At 39.4% G+C, this 23984-nt stretch overlaps 1 protein-coding gene across 4 annotated transcripts in view; it reads left to right on the top strand.

Annotated features, from left to right (window-relative positions):
* Positions 1–15867, top strand: part of lrp2a (low density lipoprotein receptor-related protein 2a) — a 56279-nt gene extending 40412 nt beyond the window's left edge. For 3 of the 4 annotated variants that reach the window (XM_044131443.1, XM_044131442.1, XM_044131446.1), the window contains 29 exons: positions 352–1018; positions 1875–2045; positions 2128–2351; positions 2449–2626; positions 3374–3570; positions 3658–3903; positions 4216–4344; positions 6599–6718; positions 7841–7957; positions 8275–8391; positions 8817–8954; positions 9132–9254; positions 9390–9518; positions 9852–9983; positions 10074–10205; positions 10289–10432; positions 10648–10813; positions 10909–11037; positions 11124–11347; positions 11446–11625; positions 11815–11934; positions 12126–12216; positions 12361–12428; positions 12916–13033; positions 13142–13262; positions 13475–13582; positions 14672–14785; positions 14870–14941; positions 15022–15867. In XM_044131443.1, the coding sequence (XP_043987378.1) occupies positions 352–1018; positions 1875–2045; positions 2128–2351; positions 2449–2626; positions 3374–3570; positions 3658–3903; positions 4216–4344; positions 6599–6718; positions 7841–7957; positions 8275–8391; positions 8817–8954; positions 9132–9254; positions 9390–9518; positions 9852–9983; positions 10074–10205; positions 10289–10432; positions 10648–10813; positions 10909–11037; positions 11124–11347; positions 11446–11625; positions 11815–11934; positions 12126–12216; positions 12361–12428; positions 12916–13033; positions 13142–13262; positions 13475–13582; positions 14672–14785; positions 14870–14941; positions 15022–15192 (4646 nt within the window). In that variant the 3' untranslated portion in view covers positions 15193–15867. Of the gene's footprint in view, positions 1–351; positions 1019–1874; positions 2046–2127; positions 2352–2448; positions 2627–3373; positions 3571–3657; positions 3904–4215; positions 4345–6598; positions 6719–7840; positions 7958–8274; positions 8392–8816; positions 8955–9131; positions 9255–9389; positions 9519–9851; positions 9984–10073; positions 10206–10288; positions 10433–10647; positions 10814–10908; positions 11038–11123; positions 11348–11445; positions 11626–11814; positions 11935–12125; positions 12217–12360; positions 12429–12915; positions 13034–13141; positions 13263–13474; positions 13583–14671; positions 14786–14869; positions 14942–15021 lie in introns of those variants that run through there. The other variant, XR_006372085.1, reaches the window with a different exon arrangement.
* Positions 15868–23984: the final 8117 nt, after the last annotated feature.

Genomic DNA, 23984 nt, shown 5'->3' with positions numbered 1-23984 from the left:
GAGTAGCCACAAGACTACTGTACCCAGTAAGAATAGTGTTAAGTACAAATATTGATTAATGCATTATGAAGTGTTTCAGAAAAAAAATTAAAAGATTCTGTAATGCTGAAATGGAGAAATTAAAAAACACTTGCGTGTAATTTTGATCAGTATGGAATAAAAAAAAAAATCTACAATTTGAAACTTTGTGTCAAATTGTAGCTTTTACCGCTTAACATTGAAGATGCATGTTGTGTGGTCACTACACCATGTAACAATGCTGATGCCGAGTGTGGGTAAACTTTATGACGCTGCAAGAAACTGGAGGTAGTGCAGCAAAATTGACATCATTTGCCTCTTCTCTAACTGCAGGTATCAATGAGTGTACAGACCCATCCATTCACCACTGCGACCACAATTGCACTGATACTCCCACCAGCTTCATCTGCACCTGCCGTCCAGGTTACCGCCTCATGTCTGACGGCAAAACATGCGATGACGTCAACGAGTGTGTAGAGACACCCAGCGTTTGCAGTCAGATCTGTGAAAACACCGTCGGCTCCTACGTGTGCAAGTGCTCTCCAGGGTTTCTCAGAGAGCCGGATGGACGCAGCTGCCGTCAGAACAGCAACATCTCTCCCTACCTCATCTTCAGCAACCGCTATTACCTGAGGAACCTGTCAACAGACGGGCAGGCCTATTCTCTTATTCTGCAGGGCCTGACCAGCGTGGTCGCTCTAGACTTTGATCGTGTTGACAAACGCCTCTATTGGATCGATGTGAGTCGCAGAGTGATAGAGAGGATGTCTTTTAACGGCAGCAACCGGGAGGTGGTGGTCAGTGGAGTTCTGCATGGAGAGGGCCTGGCTGTTGACTGGATAGGAAGGAAACTGTATTGGGTGGACAGCTTCCTGGATTGCCTCAAAGTGTCCGAACTGGACGGCCGTTTTGTAAAGAAACTGGCTGAACATTGTGTTGATGGGAATAACACCTACTGCTTTGAAAACCCCAGGGGTATTGTTCTGCATCCCAAATATGGGTGAGCAATTCAGTCATTTAATATTTAACATTCATTCATTCATTCATTCATTCATTCATTCATTAAGTTGTGTTCTTCGAACAGTAACATTTGATTTTGCATTTATTATATTAAGCTGTAGTATTTACCGCAGGCAGTATTTGGACAAAATCTCATAACATTATTTAAATACTTAAAGAAAGTCAATTAAAATGCAGCATGTTGACTATTATGGTCATAATACGTTTGTCTGCTTTTTGTAAGTACAAATAACTAGTGCTGTACAACATATTGAATCACAATCATCATTGTAATGTCAATCGGTGCAATGTCCCAATCACACAGGACAGATGGGTCGCAATATTTGATAGGATATAATATTTAAGTTCCATGGATGGAGATTTTGCAGGTCAATAATAATGTTTTGATGTTGGATAGACCTTGTGTTATGCCCAGACTTATGATAGAACATTTTTACGATTTTGAAATTGTACAATTGGTGAACCTTTATGGCAGTGAAATTAGTGCTATACAAAGTACACAGGAAAGGTGCTACTTTGGTGGTGGCAGGGCCATTTTGATTACCTAACAAGCAATTAGACATGTAAGTATAATTAGGACTCTAAATAAGTTGTTATTAACAGAGTTTAGTTTATGCATCGCAAGGGCATATGCGTTCTTTAGTTTATTGGATGAAGATAAAACCTCATACAAAGCACAAATACAGATAGTATTTTTTTGCTGGAAGTGGTCAAAAAGATTTAACTCATGTTTGATGCCATGATATTTTTACCAGTCATACACATATTGATGGAGACTGGGTTTTCATATATGTGCAAAAGTGGTGTAAGTTTTACTCTCTTCTGATTCCTGTTAGATATGTCTACTGGACAGACTGGGGAGACAAAGCCTTCATTGGTCGTGTTGGGATGGATGGAACCAACAAAGCAGCAATCATCACCACCAAGATAGAGTGGCCCAACGGCATCACAATCGACTACACCAACGACAAACTCTACTGGTCAGATGCACATCTCAACTACATTGAGTAAGTTCCTCAGGAAGTTGGTGAATTTTTTCTCGCAGTAGACAGACTCTAGTTGATGTTTTAATTTCTATTTATTTTCCAGATACTCCGACTTGGATGGTCAGCACAGACACACGGTGTATGATGGAAACTTGCCGCACCCTTTTGCACTGACTGTGTTTGAAGACACTGTGTACTGGACTGACTGGAACACACGCACTGTGGAGAAAGGCAACAAGTACGATGGTTCTGATCGAGAAGCCCTGGTTAACACCACACACAGGCCATTCGACATTCACGTATACCATCCTTACCGCCAGCCGATTGGTGAGTCTTCACAAGCATTGCTCTCATCACTTGCTGGTCTTTATTTACTAAGCTGTGGTCAACTGACCTTGTTTGTCTGTGGCCCCTGCTTTAACAGTAAACAATCCCTGTGCTGCGAACAATGGGGGCTGCTCTCACCTGTGCCTAATCCGTCACGGGGGGCGAGAACACACCTGTGACTGCCCCGACCATTTCCTGGCTGTTCAAATAGGAGGTGTGACCCGATGCCTGCCCATGTGCACCAGCACCCAGTACAGATGCGCAAACAATGAACGGTTTGTCACCATTTCTTTAACACGCAGCAGTTCTTTATGAGCGTTGTGGCACTTAAAATACCAGAGGTCCTCTACCAAACTGAATGGGAAACTACCAAACAGAAGCTTTTGTTTTAGATGTTTTTGACACCTCTTTCCTACTTTCCTAATATTATTGTAAATAAAATTGCCCGGCAAACAAGAAACAGTTTAATTATTGAAGATTTATCAATGAGAATTTATTATTTTTTTATTTTGTAGACATTTACCTCGACACACATTTGATCTGATTCTGATATCTCTTTGAGAACTGTGACTTGACAATCAAAGTATGTTTTTCTACTCATCCCGCTGTGATCAGTAAAACACTTTTATTTGGAGCAGAGGTGACGTAGCACTGTGTGAGAGAAATTGTTTGAAAATAAAAGTTCTGACAGTAATAGATGACTGAAAGCTAGTCAGACATATATTGCCAGTTTTGGCTGGCTTTTATAAGCCTGTGAAGTTAAATTGATACAGGGTAACTTTTCCTCCAACAGAAAAGATTTACTTAATTTTACAACAAGATAACATGATATGACATATTTTCCCTATAGGAAGGGGAACTATTACTGATAATAACTTCACAGAGCTTGGACTAACCTTTCAAATTTGTTCATATTACCGTGTAATTGTGTATGTTTCAGATAATAAAAGGAGAGCTTGTTAGTTTTGTGTTATTCAATATATTCTGGTTCACACTGGTTTGACCTGCCTCTGTGTCAACAGTTGCATCCCTATCTGGTGGAAATGTGATGGTCAGCGGGACTGCAGGGATGGCTCAGATGAGCCCTCTACCTGTCCTATTCGCCACTGCAGCTTGGGCCAGTTTCAGTGCAACGATGGAAACTGTACCAGTTCACACTTTCTGTGTAACAGCCACCTGGACTGTCCCGATGGTTCGGATGAAGATGCCGTGCTGTGTGGTAGGTGGTTTAGCCGCTGGATGAACTACATGAACCTGTTTATATTTCTGACTCTGACTGGTTGTTGTTTGACTTTGCTCCTCCCAGCTACACACCAGTGTGAAAGCCATCAGTGGCAGTGTGCAAATAAGCGTTGCATAAGCGAGTCATGGCAGTGCGACAGTGAGGATGACTGTGGCGATCGGTCAGACGAGGACCCTGTCCACTGTGCCACCAGGACCTGTCGCCCGGGACAGTTCAAGTGCCGCAACGGACGCTGCATCCCACAGAGCTGGAAATGTGACGTTGATGATGATTGCGGTGACAATTCAGATGAGCCTCTAGAGGAGTGCAGTAAGTAGCTTACAAGAATTTACCTCATTGCTTTGTCCTTCTCTGTTTCCCATTAGAGTTTTATTAGGACTTTATAAGGAAAGTAGTGCATTGTGAAGGGGAAGCAAGAGGTTTTCAAAATATTAGCAAGTGAAATTTTTTTGTGTCCTATATCTGGCTTGTGGCGCCAGATATAGGACAGTTTATATAGATACAGTTTGAAAACCACAAATTCTTTCTCTTTCACCTTCACAATCAATGTATTTTTGTTATGTATTTAATACAAAACTCTTAGGCCTTTATCTTAACTGTCTCTTGTTGGTTTTTGTTAAGTGGGTCCAGCGTATCGATGTGACAACCACACAGAATTTGCCTGCAAAACCAACTATCGCTGTGTCCCACTCTGGTCCATCTGCAACGGCCACAACGACTGCAGAGACAACAGCGACGAGCAGAGCTGTGGTGAGTCTCTTTAACAACCCCCCTTTCCACAATGAGAGCTCTTCTTGAGTTCCCTGGTTTCTATTTTGTATTTGTTGTTGTTTTATCAATCTTAGATTACTCTAGAGAATTCTTTAGGAGTGAATAACGGCAATTAGCCAAGCCGTCAGCCTCCTGTGTAACTGGTGCAGGGAGGTGCTGATGGAGATCGTCTCATCACTCTTCCTCCCCCTTAATTTACCTCTCCCTGGAAGCACCGCAGATTTATGAGCTGTCCATTGGTGTGAGACAACATATATGTGAATGTGTGCTCTGTCCTTGCGTGGGGGCAGGGTTCATATATGTCTCTTTGTACTTGCTGCGATCCAGATACACTCGGCTGCGGCCCTCCCATCTCTTATCAGAGACCCTCACTCCATTAGTGCCATGCCTGCACAGGAGGGGAGATCTGCGCTAATCTTCCTGTAAGAATGCAGAGGATGGGCCAGGTGGAGGTCTAGAAGGGCAGGACTCGTGTACGCCGCGCTATCTTTGACCCCCCTCTCCGCCCTCCGGCACTGTGTGGTAGAGACAGCTCAGACCAGCTCTGTTTCACTCCTCTTCCTTCTGTGGTTCTCGTCTCCGGCAGTCTTATCCTCCTCAGACGGACGCTGAACTGGCATGAATAGAGCTCACACATCTGTCTGTGGCATTCTGCCCTCCTCCCTTTTAGACCTTTGCGTTTTAATTAAAAAATAAGATGTCTTCCATTTCAAGCTGACACGTCTGCTGAGAGTACAAGCCTGGATATTATTCCTATGTGCAACTTCCAGTTCATCGCTGAATTCTTCTGTTAGCTCTGAATGATTTATGAATATGAATGGCATTTCAAGTCTAGAAATATCTATTTGTCAGTGCTTTCTTAGTATAATAAATCACTAGTTTTCCTAAAGTAAATTTAGTTACATTTTGAATTTGTGCGATTGTTTTTCATTTCGTCTGGCTTTTTTGGAGGAGTTTGTTTTTCTTTTAGTATTTTTTGTTCAAAAGTACATCTACCATTTATGCATTTCATGTGGTGTGGTTCTGCCTCAGAAATAGAGGTGATGCAATGCTTTGACAAAGCTACAAAGTTCATGATATGTGGCAGAAAACAGCCCTGTTTGAAGGAATTCAAAACATTGAAAAAAACTGGTGAAAAGTTGTAGCAGCCTTCTTTCAGCCAGCTGAGTGACAACGTGCAGCAACAGAACAAATTCTCTCTAGCACTTTGCATCTACGTAAGACAGACTGAAAGGATGGTGCAATTTTCGCAGTTTTGAATACGGTGCATTTTTAAAACCTGGGTTCACCTTGATATCAGCCACTGGTCCAACTCTAAATCCAAGAGATGGGAACCTCGCTTGTTTCTTTATGGACTTGTTGGGAGGAAAGTGGTTTGAGATCCAGAATTGTTTCTCTAGTAAATTGTGTTCCATGTTGACAACTGAGTTTCATCTTATATGGTAAGTTTAGGAACCTTTTGTTATGCCCGAGGGAGTCAAAGGTCAGCTAAGACGCTTAAAACAACAACATTCCTCAGAAAATGTGCAGTTCTTGGCCTGAAAAATCCAGAGACAAATTAAAAAAAAATATATATATTAAAATATACGTTTACTCTAACTTTTCATTTAAACAATGTAAACATATCAGGAGTTAATCAAAATTCAGTGTCATTTATTAAACAATAATATGATGAAAATGCATCTGTCCGTTTATTTATTTATTTATATATTTATTTTTTGGGTTCTTCAGTATTTTATTTTCTGTTATTGGATTAAGTTTTATTTTTGTTTATCATTGAATTTGAGAAAACATAGGACAGTCCTAAACATTAAATCTCAGTGTGCAGCTCCCCCATGAGGCAGCTGCACAAATATGCAACAGTAGGCATTTGGTTTGCTTGTATCATGCCTTAAATACTTCCGATTATTTCCATATGCTCCCTACGTAAAAAAAAAAAAAAAACTTTCTCAAGATTGCGAAATTAATCCTGTAAAATTTTCAAGTCTAAATCTGGGAATCTAAAGAGCCCTTTGATTAGGGACATAGTCATCCACCCATCCATCCATCCATTTTATTCACACCGTTTCAGACGAGAGGTGGGGTACACCCTGGACATGTCGCTAGTCTGTCACAGGAAAATAGTCAAAAAATCAATATTTTAAATTTTTCAGATCTGGCATTTCACAGAAATAATATCTATTCAGAGAGCTGCAATGGGCAGGAAAAACAGCAACCTCTTCTGTCCTTTCAGAGGAAGTGACCTGCGATCCTACCGGGGATTTCCGCTGCGACAATCACCGCTGCATCCCGCTGAGATGGAGATGTGATGGAGCTGATGACTGTGGAGATAATTCAGATGAACGCAGCTGCAGTGAGTGATTCTGTGGCAAACACACACATTCAGCAGCATTTAGACAGGTGTGACGGATCTTGTGGGGATCAAGGACTCTACATGGTCTTAAAACGTCTTTTCAAGACTTTTTAAGACAAACTAAATTTAATTTTGTAATTTTCCAAATCTTGATAAGTATATAAGCATGAGACATGAAAGTGGCTGAAAAAAGGTTAGCATTTGAGACTTTGTCTCTTATTAGAATTTTTAAGAATAAAGAGACTTTTTACATTTTATTTTGTTTGTTTCCTACATCAGAGTTGAACATTCAACCACCTCCTTTACCTTTTTTTTAATTTTAAGAACAAACACAGGGAAGTACAAAAAAGAACATTTCACAGTTTTTTTTTTGCCTGCAGATTGAATTCTACATTTCATTTTGTTTGTAGTCTTGTCTAATGACGCTATTAGTGATTACAAACTGTGATAATCCAGTTTATATTTTCTAATGGTTACAGATTTTAACTGATCTTAATGCAGCTCCACAAATCAACCAAACAAAAGTTCCTATATAGGATTGGAACGGAAAACAATTAAAAAACTATTTGAAACTTTTGCAATAAAATTTGCATAATCTCATAAAAACTTATGTAAAAAGTATATTTGCAAAATGTGCTGTTCTATAGCTCCTGCTGGGCTGATTGTTTGAGTGAGAAAGGATGCTGATGGCAAAGTGCAGTTTTGCAGATATTTAATCCAATATCTGGGGAGATGTTTGAAAGGCTTCAGTGTGTAGCAGTGAGAAAGGTGTCTTATCAGCACCTAGAGAAACAGGATGTCCTCTATGTGTAAAAAGGAGGGAATGAAGGAGTCTTGTACCTTTTGTCCTTGGCAATGTTAAACAACCCAGCTAATAAGTCTAACACAGCTTTTTAAATAAGGACGATAAACCTTAACATGCTGCAGTTGCAGGTTTAAGGTTTCAAAAAACTTGTAATTAACTTAAAATATAACATCCAGCTCATTTGATGCATTAGTGTAAGACTGAGTTTGAAGATGATGAAAAAACTTAAAATGGATTTTTGCAGACTGGCAAAATATTTTTTTTAATGTTAATAAAGTTTTGTGGTGCCATGGTTCTGTTTCCTTGTTTTCTCCCAGTGCCACGATCGTGCACCGAGAGCGAGTATCGCTGTGACAACCTGCGCTGTGTTCCCAACCGTTGGGTCTGTGACCATGACAACGACTGCGAGGACAACTCGGATGAAAGGGACTGCGGTAAGTGGAGGCTCTTTGTTTTTGCCAGGGATCTGGCTGTATGTGAGTAACGAAGGGCCGCGCTAAACAAAGAAGCAATAAAACTTGGAGTCTGAAGGCCAGACGAGCTGGACCACCAACAGCCGGTTATTGAGGAGGAGATTGATGCAGTCTGCCGCAAAGCAAGCAAACTTATTGTACACTGCGAATGGGACAGAAAACTGGTGTAGAACATGAACACTTCATCTCACATCCCAAGAACTTTTATGGAGTAAAATAGAACTTCACTTAACGCTTTTTGTCACTTTGATGCTTTTGTTTTTGTTTTTGCTGAGCAGAGCTGCGGACGTGTCCCCCTGGCTACTTCCAGTGCACCAGTGGACACTGTATAGCTGAACGTTTCAAATGTGATGGCAACGCCGACTGTCTGGACTACACGGATGAGACATCATGCCGTGAGTGTCACATAACATTATTTCTTTTCTTTTCTTTTTTTTTTTTTGCAGAATTTAATGCATAGTTGAAAGTCTAGCAAAATTGCTTTCACCACTTTTATATTTGTTCATGACTCAACTCCAGCCTTCAGTGTATGCAGCAGCAGAACTGCTCCATGAAATCAGACAGAGTTAAGCTGTATACAGTTTTAAAAAATAGTTTATAGGTTTTCACATGAAACTTGAAAATTAAGCAATTTTTAACTGGAGATGAGACTCCAGTTGACAGAAATAAGAAAGGCACAACAAAACAAGTACAAAACAAAAACAAAATAATAGATAAAATATTGCATTTATTCAACAAACCAAATAAAGAAAGCCTAAAAATAATCTATTCTGATATTACAACAGATATCGTGGTGTAACAGAAATACTCTTTCTTCCAGCGACCCGCTTTCCCAACGGCACGTACTGCCCGCCTTTCCTGTTTGAATGCAGGAACCATATTTGTGTCCAGCCTCACTGGAAATGTGACGGAGACAATGACTGCGGAGACAACTCTGACGAGGAGCTGCATCTCTGCTGTAAGAAATAACATTGAAAAAAGACCAAAGTGTAGCTCTTTGGTGCTTTTGAGTAAAATAAAACATCACATGAAAGTTTAATTTTAATTCTTTTTTTAAATATATATATATGTGGTTTGGAGAAATTATTTTATGCGTTGCTAACTTTAATGTGAGGCATTTTGGTTCTGTTCGTAGTGGACATCGAGTGTGAGGCTCCGTTCCGTTTCCGATGTGACAACAACCGATGCATCTACAGCCCTGAGCTGTGTAACTCCATTGATGACTGTGGGGACGGTTCGGATGAAAGACAGGAAAACTGTGAGTACAGTTTCATGATGGCTGGCGTAGCTGACAACTTTATTCTTTTAAGCTACAATGTTTAAATGTTTGCATTCAAACAAAAGTAGAAGTTTCTGGATTCATGTTTTTGTTTTTCTCATTGCCTTCATGTAGGTCAAAAGCCCACACACGGTCCTTGTGACGACGAGGAGTTCAAATGCAGTAATGGAAAGTGCATCCCTCTGCAGTACGCCTGCGATGAATATGACGACTGTGGAGACGAGTCGGATGAGCTCGGCTGCCGTAAGTTACAATATGAAGCAACATAAAATGTAAAAATGCCTTTTATTCGTTTTACATGTATCTTTATAACAGATTTGCAATATTGCTGCACTAGACAAGCTTTAGCGACTTTAGATTTTAGTAATGTTCATTTAACGAGATAAAGTAAATTAAATTTAACGTTGACTTACCTTGGAAAGGTTTTAGCAAAAGAGAAAGAATTCTTTCTCTTTTGCAAAATGTGTCCAAATATCATTTGGCATCAAATGTGTTTTAGTTACGCATTTGCTAGAACCTTTTCACGCTACTTGCTGGCCTCTACATTCACCACACCTTCGGGTAATTGTTTTTCAGATGTGGGCCATGGACACACATGCAGTGCCAACATGTGTGAACACAACTGCACCGACCTAACTCAGGGAGGCTTCGTTTGCTCCTGCAGACCCGGTTACAAGCCCAGAGCCACAGAGAAACACACCTGTGAAGGTGGAGAACACGTTCATGTTTACTCAGCCCAAGTTTGAAACATGAAGTTGTAGTTTTGACTCTTGCTGTCTCCTCCTCTCTTGGGGTCAGATGTGAATGAGTGTGAGGTATTTGGAACTTGTCCTCAGGACTGCAGGAACTCAAAAGGCAGCTACGAATGTTTCTGTGCTGAAGGCTTTGTGTCTTTCGGTGAACTGCATGGGACTGAATGCGCTGCGCAAGGTAAGCAATTGCCAAAAAATAAACATTTCTTGTGCTTTCTCTGATGATAAGAAAATGTCTACCCCAAATCAATTTCTATGCAGGAAATCCTCCAGTCCTGCTCTTGCCGGACAACATTCGTATTCGACGTTTCAATCTGTCCTCTGAGCAGTATTCGGACTATGTGGACAATGCCGAGCACATTCATGCCTTGGATTACCTGTGGGACCCAGAGGGCGAAGGCCTCAGTAAGTCTGTTTTTATACAACACTGGTCTCCAGCTTCAGTCCTGGTCTATCATTGTCCTTCAACGTTGACACCTGAAGAATTGCTGGAGCATCAAACAGCTACTGAACATTCGCTCCCAAGAGCTGAAGTTGGATGCCTCTGCTTTTGAACATACAGTAAATGGAAAGATCACAAAACGTCAGGAGGTGAAAAACATTTCCTTTGTGGTCTGTAGGTGTTGTTTACTGGACAGTTCTTGGTCGGGGTTCCCAGTTTGGCTCCATCAAGCGTGCCTACATGACCACATTCAATGATTATGGGAGCAACCCAGTGAAAGAAGTGGATCTGAACCTGCGGTACATTGCCAAACCGGAGGGCATCGCTGTAGACTGGGTTGGCAGGTAACCAAACATAATTATGATTTCATGTTTTAGTTAGAGATGTTACAGTTTATCTTGTTTATATATTCTGAGTGTTCCTAAATCTCTCTCCACAGACATATTTACTGGACGGATTCAGGGACCAACAGAATTGAAGTGGCGAAACTGGATGGACGATACAGGAAGTGGCTGGTCCACACTGACCTTGATCAGCCGTCAGCTATCATTGTCAATCCGTCATCAGGGTACAAAGTGTTTGCATGGCAGAAATTTGGTGTTTGTGTCCACCTTGTGGTCACAGACAGGTTGCTTTGTGACTGTCTCTGAGCAGGATGATGTACTGGACTGACTGGGGACAGAGTCCCAAAATTGAGGCAGCCTGGATGGACGGACAGCACAGAGAGGTCCTGGTAAAGGAAGAAGACCTGGGATGGCCCACTGGGCTGGCTCTGGACTACGTGAATGGAAACAGAATCTACTGGTGTGACTCCAAAGAAAACATTATCGAGTCCATGAAGCCTGATGGGACAGACAGGAAGATTGTCATATCAGGAGGTCAGAATAGTGAAGCTTACCATTATTGATCAAATATCATGGCAAACTCAAGTTTACTAGATGAATAAATGTTTTTTGTTTTGTTTTCTGTGTTCCAGATATCGGAAATCCCTACAGTCTGGATGTCTTTGAGGGAAACGTGTACTGGACAACTAAAGACAAAGGAGAAGTGTGGAAGACAAATAAGTTTGGGCAAGGAAATAAAGTCAAGGTCCTTACAATCAACCCCTGGCTGACACAAGTCCGTATTTACCAGCAGTACCGGCACAACCAGTCAGGTCTGAACATCAAAACAAATACACAGAGGTTTATCAACTTCTTACTCAACTTAAATTAGCTATATTTCTTTCTGCAAGCGTCAACATAAAATCTTATCACAATTTAACCAAAAACATAATTGTATTTTATTGAGTTTCTCTGTAATAAATCAACACAAAGTAGCACATGAGTTCTGCTGTCGTTGTCAGTGTCCAACCCATGTAAGAACGTCTGCAGTCACCTCTGCCTCCTCCGGCCTGGGGGCTACACCTGTGCCTGCCCACAAGGCTCCCCTCCACTAAATGCTGACTCAACAGAATGCGACGCAGGTAAACGCCAGCGCCCGGATTGCTCTTACCATCCTCAGCCTTGTGTGCGCAGCGATGTGGCGTCTTATTTTGCATTCATACACCCATTCTTGACACGTGCCGCTTGGCTGCTCGTGTGTGTCGTTTTGTGTTGAGTCTTGTGACTTTATTGTTGCTCATCCACTGTGTGTGCTCGGCTCTTGCTTCTGCAGCCATTGAGGCTCCTGTTGCAATGCCTCTTGCATGTAGATGCATGAATGGTGGAACCTGCTACACCGATGAAGGGGGTCTGCCAAAGTGCAAGTGAGTTTAGCTGTAGGAGCCGTTTGTTTGTTTCAGTCTGTTTTTATTAGAAATGTCTGGAATTAAATTGTCTTCAAATATGGACAGAGCTTTGTCCTTGCCTATTAATTATTAATTATGTTGTTTATTATCTTTATCTTGTAGATGTCCATATGGCTATACTGGCAGCTACTGTCAGATGGGGAAGTCTAGAGGTGCACCAGCTGGGACAGGTACAACACAATTTTCATTTAACTTTTAATATCATGTATGCAGCTGTATGATATAGTATTAAACCTTGTTTTCTATTAAGAAGTCCTGCATTCAATGGCACATGGTGGGAAAGCAACAAACATGTACTTTTTCATTAACATTAAGAAATTATTTACTTAAAACAAACTCCTATTTCTTGCCGAAAAGTTACTTGGAAGTTACTTTTGTCCTATTTCAAGTATACTAAAATGTTTACACTAGAAACTAGACCAAAATTACTTGGTAAGATTTTGTGTTTTTGCAAATATGCATTAATAAAGTTTGTGCTTTACTCATTATTCTACACTCTGAATCCACAAGGTTTCTTGGATTTGTGTTTGGGATCAATGTCTTGCTAAATTATCTACCTTCGTTTCACCTTCAGGTTATCACGCCAGTGAAAGCAAACAAGAAGAAATCCTGAATCTGAATTATTTAATACTCTATAATCTTGTTTTTGTCTTTAAGCCGTGGCTGTTCTGCTGACCGTCATTGTCATCTTAATTACCGGAGCTCTAGCTGCTGGGGTTTTCCACAACTACAAACGAACAGGATCTTTTATCCCATCTATGCCTAAACTACCAAGGTACACATCATTTTTAATCACTTTAATTTAAGCTCTAGTTTAACTCCAGACGTTTGCAGCAAAGCAACTGGACCAGAGTTCAGTTTCAGTTGTTTTGTTTTTGTCCAGCCTCAGCAGCCTTGTGAAGTCAGCTGACACCGGGAATGGGGTAACGTTTTGGTCGGGTGATAATGTGGACCTCGGACCGTCACACATCGGTGTTTCTGTTATCGACACGGCCATGCAGATGGTGAGCTAAGGGGTTTAGTTAATATTGTTTCTGTTAGACACATTTTTACCATCGTTTAACTTTTTAACTTCTCTTTGTGGCGTTCATTCACACAGTTTAGTCTTTAACACCTTAGACCTGCTTACATTAGCAGAATTTGGATAACAAGAGTTTCAGTTTGTGATGCATTTAAGTTGTAGTGAATTATGACTTCATATATGGTATTCCTTTAGGATGATAACTTTGCCACCAATGCTGGGCGACAGCCAATCACATTTGAGAATCCACTGTACGCCACTACACCTGTCTCTGGTGATCCAGCCGTCATTCATGCTACACAGGTATTCAAATACATGATTACTGTTTATTTTTTGATTCAGTTGTTCAACAACTATTGAATATATGACTCACCACCACACCACATATAACATTTATTTTTAATAATTTTAATGAATATTTTTTTAGTTTCTTTTTTAACAAACATGTATTTGTTGTACTCCAGATACTCTGTACCCAGGATGCCCTTTCAGCTGAATATCATGGCTACAGTTAAGCCTGGCAACATTCATGCCCATGGCAGATTTCAGTTCAAAATAATCTCCTAATTTCACCAGAATTATTTTTTTGACTGGAAGCAATCTCTACCTTTTGGCTTGATTCTGACAGAGAATCTGTGAAGGGAGCTAAATATTGGTGAGATCGGAAGCGGGCCTTCAAGCATCTAACAGTTTGAGCTCATCAGCAAAGATAAAAAATCCAAATACCAAAATATTTAAAAATGTGGCCAATTTATATGCAGGATATAACTGTTATTGGAGAGAAGCTGTCACATTTTCTATCAGAAAAAAAACCCCTACTTGGTTGAATGAAGATTATAATTAAATCTGGATGTAGTATAAATAATTATGGGCTTATCTTTGAGTTTGTTTTCCACAAGTAATACAGAGTAAAACTGTTAACACCGTTGCCAGGCAACAGGAAGCTCCTGGATTCTCATCTCTTGCTGGAGTTACAGGAACATGCAGGATACCTTCCCTAACTCTGACAAGCGCCCTGAGGAATGAGGGTGTTCATGTTGTTGTGTGCAAGTTAAGTCCTCAATCTTGTAACTTTTAGATGCATCCCTGTTCCAACATGCCTCCAGCACTCGCTCCATGGGTTTTGGAAGATGCAAAAAATTTTGTCAGAAAAGCTGTACGGAGTCAAGTCAAATGTCATGATGATGTAGAAAATGTAGCTTTTTTAACAATATCCTATTTTCTTTTTTTTTTTAACCATAGTAAAAGTTTGGATTTTAAAACGATAGATGTAGACATCTCAAGTATTAACTCTTTCCCAATTAGATTAGAGAAATTCTTTGACATTTTCAGCATGGAGTACATTTTTTTGTTTTATCTCCTCACACCTCACTTCTGTTTCCCGTTGAACAGGTGACAGTCAATGTGAGTGGTGAACAGCTGAACAAGTTTGTGAACCCGACATACCGAGGAGATCAGAGCTCAGGTGTTGTCAACACATCTTCCGTCTGCAGCCTTCCTGTTCAGGTAAAAGGCCTACGCCATGTAAATCCTAATTAATTTATTTTATATAAACTAGAAAGTGTGATTTTGACTTGAATTTTTTTCCAGATGTCAAAGTGGAGCTTGTTTAAACAGAAATTAAAGCCAAGCACCACATTTGAAAACCCTTCATATTCCGAGGTGCGTTTGAATCCAGGAATCTTTTATTAAAAAGCTAACTTAGAAACCTTTAATGCAATAAACTGCACATCGTTTTACAGATGAAGGATGAGAGACCTGGCGGAAGCAGCGAGAACACTTCTGCCCCGGAGCCGTCTCCATTCGTTCCTCCAGCAAAACCTCCGAAGAAGGATCGTCCCAGCACCTTCTCTCCAACTGAGGACAGTTTCAAAGACACGGCCAACCTTGTTAAAGACGACAGCGACATATAACCCCTCACTCTGATGGAGGGATTTGAAGAAGAAACACACTTTGCACAGAATTTATTTTTATATGCAGCCTGTGTACAAACTCAGATTGTGTTGGGACAGAGAAATGCGATAAAGTGAAGAGAAGATCTTCTGACACTTCTGCCTTCTGACACTTCTTATGCCAATTTTTTGCGTTAATATTTGTTTTTCTTATTATGATGTACAATATGTATATCTTTGCACTGAAGCTGTTGATAGAAATGTTAATAAATATGTTGTAAATTTGTAAATTTCAACATTAAGATTTTGTCAGAAATAGATCCTACATTGTAAACTCACGGTAACCAATATAAAATGTGAGCTGCGTTGTCAATGTACAGTACTTATATGATCAGAGATCACCAGAGAAGAACGCTGGAGAAAGCTGAAGATATATTCACTATACGTTGCAAATACTTCGTTTCAGGGATGACAAATTAAAGAAATTGGATTACAACTCACACCACTTATTTTCAATGATACACAGTCCAGTATAAACTGGAAGAGAATCGATTTCACTTGATCACCTTATCTATAAATCATTGATTCTTCTGTCTTGGACCGACTCAAATAGTTTGGGAACAGCAGCCGAATGTGTGCAGGTGTTGCACTTCAATGCAGTCAAGATCCTTGAAGAACAATTCCTGATAAAGAGTTTTTTTAAGAAAAAAAAAAAAAAAGCTGAGGCAAATTGTTTGCTGGTTGATTTATTTTGTATTGTAATGAAGACAAACTTTATCTATGATTGTGCAGAACGTGCCCATGTGAATAAAATTTTTGCTGCTGACATGTGAATGAATAAATTTCCTATTTTGTAAAATTGTCTCAAAACACTTTTTTTGTTTTGTTACAGAACTGCTTTGAGGAATCATACGTTTTACAACATCCTCCACAATCAATTTCGCTCCTGTAAAAAGGCTTAAATCAAATTCAACATTTGTTGCAGTTGAACTGATCATTTTGGAAAAATTTATTTGGTGGGGGGGTCATGATTAGTAATTGTCTCGAGTAAAAGTGGCCCCAAATAGGTTGACAAACCATGTAATTCCATTAAGATAAAATCTGATAAAATATAATTATTTTACTTTTCAAGCTGTTTACAGTGTTGAGGAACTTTATAGTTTAATTTACTATATAACTACACTACTAAAAAAATTGGAAAGAAAAGTGAACACCTAATTTAGATAAAGAAATTACTGACATTCATATTAGCCAAAAACAAGAAAATACTAGTTGCTGGATTCAAAACTGGAACTGGCCCATGAAATTGGACTACTAATCTTACCACCAGCACAGCAAGAAAGATGCAGGAGGAAGTAAAAAAAAACAAAAAACAATTTCACAGAGATGCAGAATTATTCATTTTCTGCATCTTTCATTTATTACAAACTATTTTTATGTGAAATTATGCAACATAATTTGTTGACATTTTCAGACTTTTTCTAAAACTCCTCAAAGGTGTTGGACTAAAATTACAGAACAATAGCAGTGTAGAGCTTTATCACAACAGACAAGCAAGTCAATTTGTGTGAGCAGCATGTTTTACAAAATATGGAATTGTGCAAGGCATCCTTTGATCCTCCGAATGCGACTGAGTTATCTCAAAAATATGCTGGGAAGGTCAAACTGAGAGAAACTGCTGACCCTGATGCTGTTTGCGGGTTACTTTGTGTTGCTGTGCTGACCATCCAAGCAACATTTCCTCACCATTCCTTTCTGATGTTGCATTTATAGCGGATAATTCATTCAACTTCATTCACATCCCAGAAACAAACCATTCCTAGGACCTGGCTGATGTTGACTCATGAAATTTGCATATTTGTTGATGATAATCTCCATCTTCAAAAAGAATCTTACAATATCCTTCTCAGAAGAGAAGTTTTGTCTTTTAAAAATCATGTGTAAAAAGGTGTCAAAGACTATTTTTGCTGTTTTGAGAATGTAAGCTCACGATTTTTAAGAGTTTTTCATCAATGTTTTTGTTGTTTTCATCCTGCTGACGTACAGACTGAGATATTTTCATCCTCCCTTTAAATGCAAAGAATGTGCTAAATGCTTCAGTAGGAGGATGATGAGGATGGTGATAGGACGCTCCAGGTTGCCTTTATCTCTACCAGTGCTTAACTCTGACTGGCACCCTATCAGTGGTCCACCCCCTGCTCACTTCGCTCTCCCACCTCTTTTACCACTTGGGTGGTTGCTGCTGTCCAATCAGTCCAACCTTTCTCATAGAGACCTACAGCCAGGACCCTGAAGCCTTTGTCTATCCCAGAGGTGTCAAACTTACCAAAACTACTCAAGAAGCAAGTTCATCACTTACACAGGAGGTCACAGAAATCCTAAAGAAGAATGTCTGTCAATCACTTGGGTTATACAGCAGAATGATGGCAGAAAGGACACAAGGAGGCCATTCGGAATGGCAATCAATAGAATGACGACATTGGTGTGGCCTAGTCAAACTCCAGACTTAAATCCAGCTAAAATTCTCCGTTTTGTGGTAGCAATACCATTCTACATAGTATTTCTAATGATGTGAACCACTTTTCAGACTCTGGTTTGACATTTTGTCATTGTTATAGGCTTTTTCAATATTAGAATTATTATTTTTTTTTTAAATTTTATGTTCATTAAACAGAAAACAGCTGTTTCAAAAACATTGTGCAAATTCAGTGACAGAAGTGTTTTATAACAGCATAAAGAAGTTTTTAAGGTCCAGTGGGATGTGCAGAAGGAAACAGACCAACCTTTAATTTTTAAAGCATCACAAATGTCTTGTTGAATGAGATAACGTGTGATTTATTGAAATATTTTTCACTAAATCACAAGGGGAAGCTGCCCTCATCACTAATGCTGCCTTAAATGAAGTAATTCCTCTACTCCTTAATATTTTTTCTATGAAAACTCTGATTTCATTTAGATAGATTAGAAATATATATTTTGTATCATGAAGGAATGTGGAATTGAAAGCTTTAAAGCTCGATCTGCGTATATTTGTGAAAGAAAATAAAAGACATACTGCTGGTCACTGTGTTTCCTGCATACAGGTCTTTGTACAGGGTTAATTTAATGAAAAAAATGTGGTTCCTCTTTTAGTTTGTTATGTTTTTCAGACAGGAATTTTTTTTCTTTTGGTACTGCATAACACATCTAAGGATAAGAGGTTGTGATGGAAAGAAATGGAGGAAATCTGAAGACGTTTAGCAGGAGTTCAGGGTGACTTTCTGATCAAACTGGGTAATAACAGATGGCTGTGACTTAAAGGAGGTGAAAGGCTTTTGTAGTGTAATGATGTGTATTGGAAGTGGCTCGGGCTCCTTTTTTCCTAAAATTAAATAATTTCAGAATTCCACGCAAATGAAAATAATCTGAAGAAAACTTGACCAAATGCAGATTGTTTAAACTCTTGTTTTAAATTAAGAGGCCGGCTGATGGTTGTGCATCAAGACAAGCAGCTTTGTTGTGTGTTTCTGAGCGTGGCCGAGAGATGGCGCCATAGCTAAACAGAATTGAACCAGAGTAGCTATCCAATTTTCAGACCAAAATCAACAAAGCAATTTCTTTCTTTTTCATTAGCAGTGTTCCCACTAGAGGACATGTTGTCTTTTGAAACCTGTGTTTCTTGGCCCTTCTGGTAGTAATCAGGAACTAAGCTTTCCAAAAACATAGATTGATCAGAGTTAACAAAGAGGAAATTTTATTTTCATAAACTTCTGGGCTGGTTTGGGCTGCTTTTCCACCTTAATAAATGAAATCACTCTTTCAACATCAGTATTTAAATTTACCTGAGTTTTCTTTGTTTGATAAGAAACAATTTTTTTGAGTGAAACATTTAAAATGGGTAAAAGGCAAAAGAAACCAGAGAAATAAAGATGTTTCAGTAAAAACTAATTGCAGTCGACATGTTCAGCCTATCTGTCTTCTGTTTTCATGCGCTCCAGACATTTTGATGTTCTCTTCAAAGACTGTATATTTCCCTCCATGCACTTCGGCTGGTAGTCCCTGAAAGAGGAACTGCTTTCAGCCCACACTCTGATGCTGCATGCCTTTTTCATAGTAGATGCAGCATCGATGTGCAGTGGATAGGGAGGGATGGTGCAAACCAGCAGAGTCATGGCTGTCACAGGGCCTGATAACCGGGTATCATTGCAAAAAAACATGGCGACACGTGACGTCAATTTCATACCAATTTGCCGCTAAACAGAAGAGTGAGGAGAGAAAAAAAGAGCCTTGACTTTACTAAAGAGATGATGTTCTGTCATGATTAATATAAAATTGTAATTATCAGTGACAGTATGGAGGGAAATGTCACACTTTGTGTTTACCCTCTGTTTTGACAGTATGTAACAGTACAAAACAAAAACAAAACAAAAAAAACAATTCCCACAGCCTGATGCTGCCACCATCTTTTGCTGCATCCCCTGCATGTCTTGAAGTAAACTGTAATCTTGGCTTGGAGGTTTATGTAGAACAAAACTAACAGTTTTTGTGTCGATAGATTATTCGTCAGAGGTGTGGTGTATTATCCAGCTGTTTTACTTGAGAATATGTGCCATACGAATACAATTGGTAATACAAATACATGCATAGTTTTTAGCTTTTTGGTGAGATAAACATGTTTTCTCTCTGAGTCAGAATATTTTCCATCGAAAAAAAGCAAAGTTGTCTAAATTAAATTTTCTCTCAGCTTTTGATACGTTTGCAGTATAGAAGAAACTCAAGGGGATCTCAAAATGCTGACATAAAGCAACTTGGTTTCATTTAAAGTTTCTTTTTATTTCATTGTATAGTTCACATTGTGTTTAGAGATGAAGAAACATTTGCTCGTTTTTCTTAATTGCAAAGAAATGTGAGATTGGTTCTTTTCCTCCTTTTTTCCTTCCTTCCTTCCTTCTTACCTCCCTCGTAAAAGTTCAGTTCGCAATTTTTCCATAAGAGGAAACCTTTCTTATCCAACTGCAATAGCCATTAGCAGACTCACAGAGGTAAGAAAATCTCTTATGATCCTGTTTTTACAAATCCTTTGGCAGTCAAGAGGTTCATGGTGATTCTGAATCTTCATGAATTTGCAGACATCTAAAACCCAGCTGGCAGAATCAGATCTCCCTGCTGAACTGAGGGGACATAATCATGCAAGTCTTCTTATGACATGATATTGTTGAAGTGAATGTTGTTACAAGTGATTGCAGCAAAGAAAAAAATATGGAAGAAACTCCTCCGGTCTGTCAGATGAGAGCAAACCTTTGACTGACATGTAAAATGAGACTTGTATCAGGAAACAAACACTGCACATCATCCTGAACAGATCCTCAGTGTTGAAACACAGTGGTGGTAGAATCATGCTGTTCAGATGTTTTTCATCACCTGGTCAAGGATGATAAAAGATGAAAAGGGTTTCAGTGCTGAAACACAGTGGTGGTAGAATCATGCTGTTCAGATGTTTTTCATCACTTGGTCAAGGATGATAAAAGATGAAAAGGGTTAATTAAAGGGGCAGAAAACCTGGTAAAGGTGGTAAAACACTCGATTCTTCCAGAACAACAACTCTGAACGTACAGGCTGGATTTAGTTGAATAGTTTAGATTATAGTATGTTCTTGTTTTAGGGTGGCTTTCAAGATAATATGTTGCAAGACTAAAAAAAAAACAAAAAAACTTTCCTTCAAATCTGGCTGAGCTGGAACGATTTTGCAAAGAAGAATAAGTATGGTTTTCAGTTTCCAAATGTTGAAAGTCGGTAGAAATAGAACCCTGTAGACTTTCTTGAGTTCACCCATGGGAGTTGGATACAAATGAACCACACCACACTTTTCCAGTTTCCAGATAAAAACAATTATGTATCACGTCAGAATCATGTGTTGTCTTGGTCTATGTCATAAAGTCCAAAAAAAGGATGCTTGTGTTTGTGGCTTTAATTGACAGGATGGAAAAGATAGCACTGCGGCCGCAGAATCTAAACGTTCTCACAGTAAAATCTGACTTTTTCAATCCGTTTGAGAACCATGTGAAGTTAAATGAATTCCATCCTCTATTACATAAGTGAACAAACAATCAGCAAAGGCACGGCACTAGATCTTGATTGCTTACATAACTAATCCGAACCAGCATTTCTCTGATCTGCTTTCCGCTTTCTCTCTGCAGCTTTCTCAGTTTCATGCTCATTGTTGCCTCAGTTCCGACATAAAGCCTCCAGAGGGCCTCTGAAGCTGCCAAGACACCAAGTGTGATTTCTCCCCTGTCTGTCCCACACCAGCAAATGCGTAGGAGATGCTTCCCTCTGCCAGTGGAAAGGTGGGTGAGTGATGGACGTGAAAAAGAGTTTACCACTCCTTGTCTTTTTATTCCTGTCTCTGGAGCAGCTACATTCACCCAGAAGGGAGTGATGTGGAGAAAAATCAGAGTCAAAAGCCCTCCTACCCCTTATGAAAAAGCAATGCAGCAGTAAACACTTTACAGTGATTACATAATGCAATCAGAGGCAGAGTGACATAAGTAATACCCTTCTTGGTGCCTTACTATCACAATCAGAGGGTATAGTTTGGGGCAACCAGGGCAACTGGATGTGACCTACTGACTTAAATATTGAGAATATTTTAAAAACTCATAATCATAACAAGTAGATTCAGCATGATTACCGCAAGGTAAGCAAAGGGATAAACAAGAACGAGCAAAATACCCTCAAACATGGGAACAAAAGTTACAAAATCTCCAGAGATCCTCAAAACAAACCACAAACAGAAAAGCGTAGTGAACAAGGAAGCAGAACCTGCAGAGAGAATGAAAATTAGAGTTGAGCAAAACAAAGTTAAGCATTTCTTACAATATTGTATGGTATGGTATGAGATGCTGTGGGCAAGCATGAAACCCCATGGACTATGTGGCAGAATTAAAACCATTTCTACAAAGAAGAGTGGGACACAATTCTTCCAAAGTGTAAAAGACTCTTCACCAATCATTGCTTTAATGGCCAGGTTTGCCCGAATCAACCAATTTATGACTGGATTTTGTATTTATCAGAATTTAAAATGTTTGAATCTGAAATATTTGACTGTAAAACAAAACAAAACAAAACAAAACAAAACAAAACAAAACAAGATAACAAGTAACCTGTACAGGGGGAAAGTACTTTTTCATAGCACTCTACTGTACTCCGCATTGTATTGATTGATTTTCACCATTCCTCTGACCTGAACAGACGCAAAAGCCAAATTTTCTCACAGAGTTTATTGCTTCACAGATCAATGAGGCGATTAAAGCTGTTTAAAGCCCTCTTTTTGTTTGCTGTGTGAACTGGAATCTCCTTTTATCCTCAAAAGTGCTGGGCTTGCAGTGTGTTCCTCTGGTCCATGGGAAAGACAGTCTCGTGAACTCGTGCACCCTGGAGCCAGAAGCAGACATTTCGGATGTGACCTTTGCTTTTGCGTTTTTGCTGCATGTCTCCCACGCAGATTTCTTTGGAGGGGAAGCGGGGTTGGGGACAACACTGCCCCAACCAGGGGGCAGATGGGGATGATGACTCATGCAGCACTCCTCACCCTTTTCAAACTGACATTTCACACAGTTGATGCAGAGGATAACAAAAAGATTGTTTTGTCACTGCTGCATCTCTAAGCCTCCAAGCTGCTGGCTTACAGAGCTGAGAACAGGTAACAGTGAGTCAGCAACAATTTAATTCATAAACCTAAGCTGTGATGCTCAGGGATTTGCTTTTAAGCTGATTTTAGTTTTTGTTCCCCCCTCCCTCTGTAAATTAATTATCTCACGACACTGTATCAAGAACTTCAAAAGTTTTTCTTGCCTTTAACTTTGCATGGATGTGAGGGGAGAATGGAGCAATGTAACAAGATGAAACTGCACAATTAGGCTGAACTCTGTATGCATCTGGTAGTTTATTCTCATTAAGCCTCCTCACTAGTCGCTGGGGGGTGTTTGTGCTTTATATGACTATGTGCTGCCACCAGTGCAAACGATCCTGCAGCAGACTGAGTGATGCCACAAGCACAAACTAATGATCCCCGCTGAGACCTCTCTCACTGTCAGGTAAGAGACGTCTGTCTTATAGGGGTGTATAAAGTGCAACAGTGGTGAAAAATAAAGTCAGCAATAAGCTTCTTTTTTTATTTTATTGTGAGAAAATCAAATGAGCAAAAAGAGTTGAAATTGAAAAGTATATTTTTAAAATAAATACTAATACTAAATACTAGTTCTGATCAAACCAGGTATTTATTGCTTGATTCATGAATCAAATGGCTGGGAATTTTGCCATTAAGCTCCCTCCAGCAAGTTGTGGAAAAAGTACTGAAACATTGAAGAGTTCATAAAATACATACAAGTTTAGAGAAGGTCACATTAAGTTCACCTGTAAAGATTTGAGTAATTTTAGATTCATCCTGGATGATGAATCTAAAGCCTAAGTACATTGTAATTTTCTTCTTAAATATAAAATATATTGTAAATACAAATCCACAATCTGTTGCCATGGGTTGTTATGAAGATGAATATCGTGGCTTAGTAGTATAAATAAAGATGTTTGATATGTAATACAGCAGATATGACCTTAGCAGTCAGGTTTTAAATATGGAACCTGGATGAATGGATGGAAGCAAGATTTAGACAACAGGCATTGAACAAAGGATGAAAATCCAATCATTTTTTTCCATGTTTTCTTTTCCCATGCCTATACAAATTTGGAAAAATAAATGGATTCAACACCTTTCCAAGCTACCTTGTATCCCCCCCCATTCCCCCCCATCTTTTTTTTTTTTTTTTAACCCCAGA

This window comes from Gambusia affinis, linkage group LG11, assembly GCF_019740435.1.
Source record: "Gambusia affinis linkage group LG11, SWU_Gaff_1.0, whole genome shotgun sequence".
Classification (NCBI taxonomy): Eukaryota; Metazoa; Chordata; class Actinopteri; order Cyprinodontiformes; family Poeciliidae; genus Gambusia; species Gambusia affinis.
Note: the sequence above shows the minus strand (reverse complement) of the source record. Positions and strands in the feature narration are given on the sequence as shown.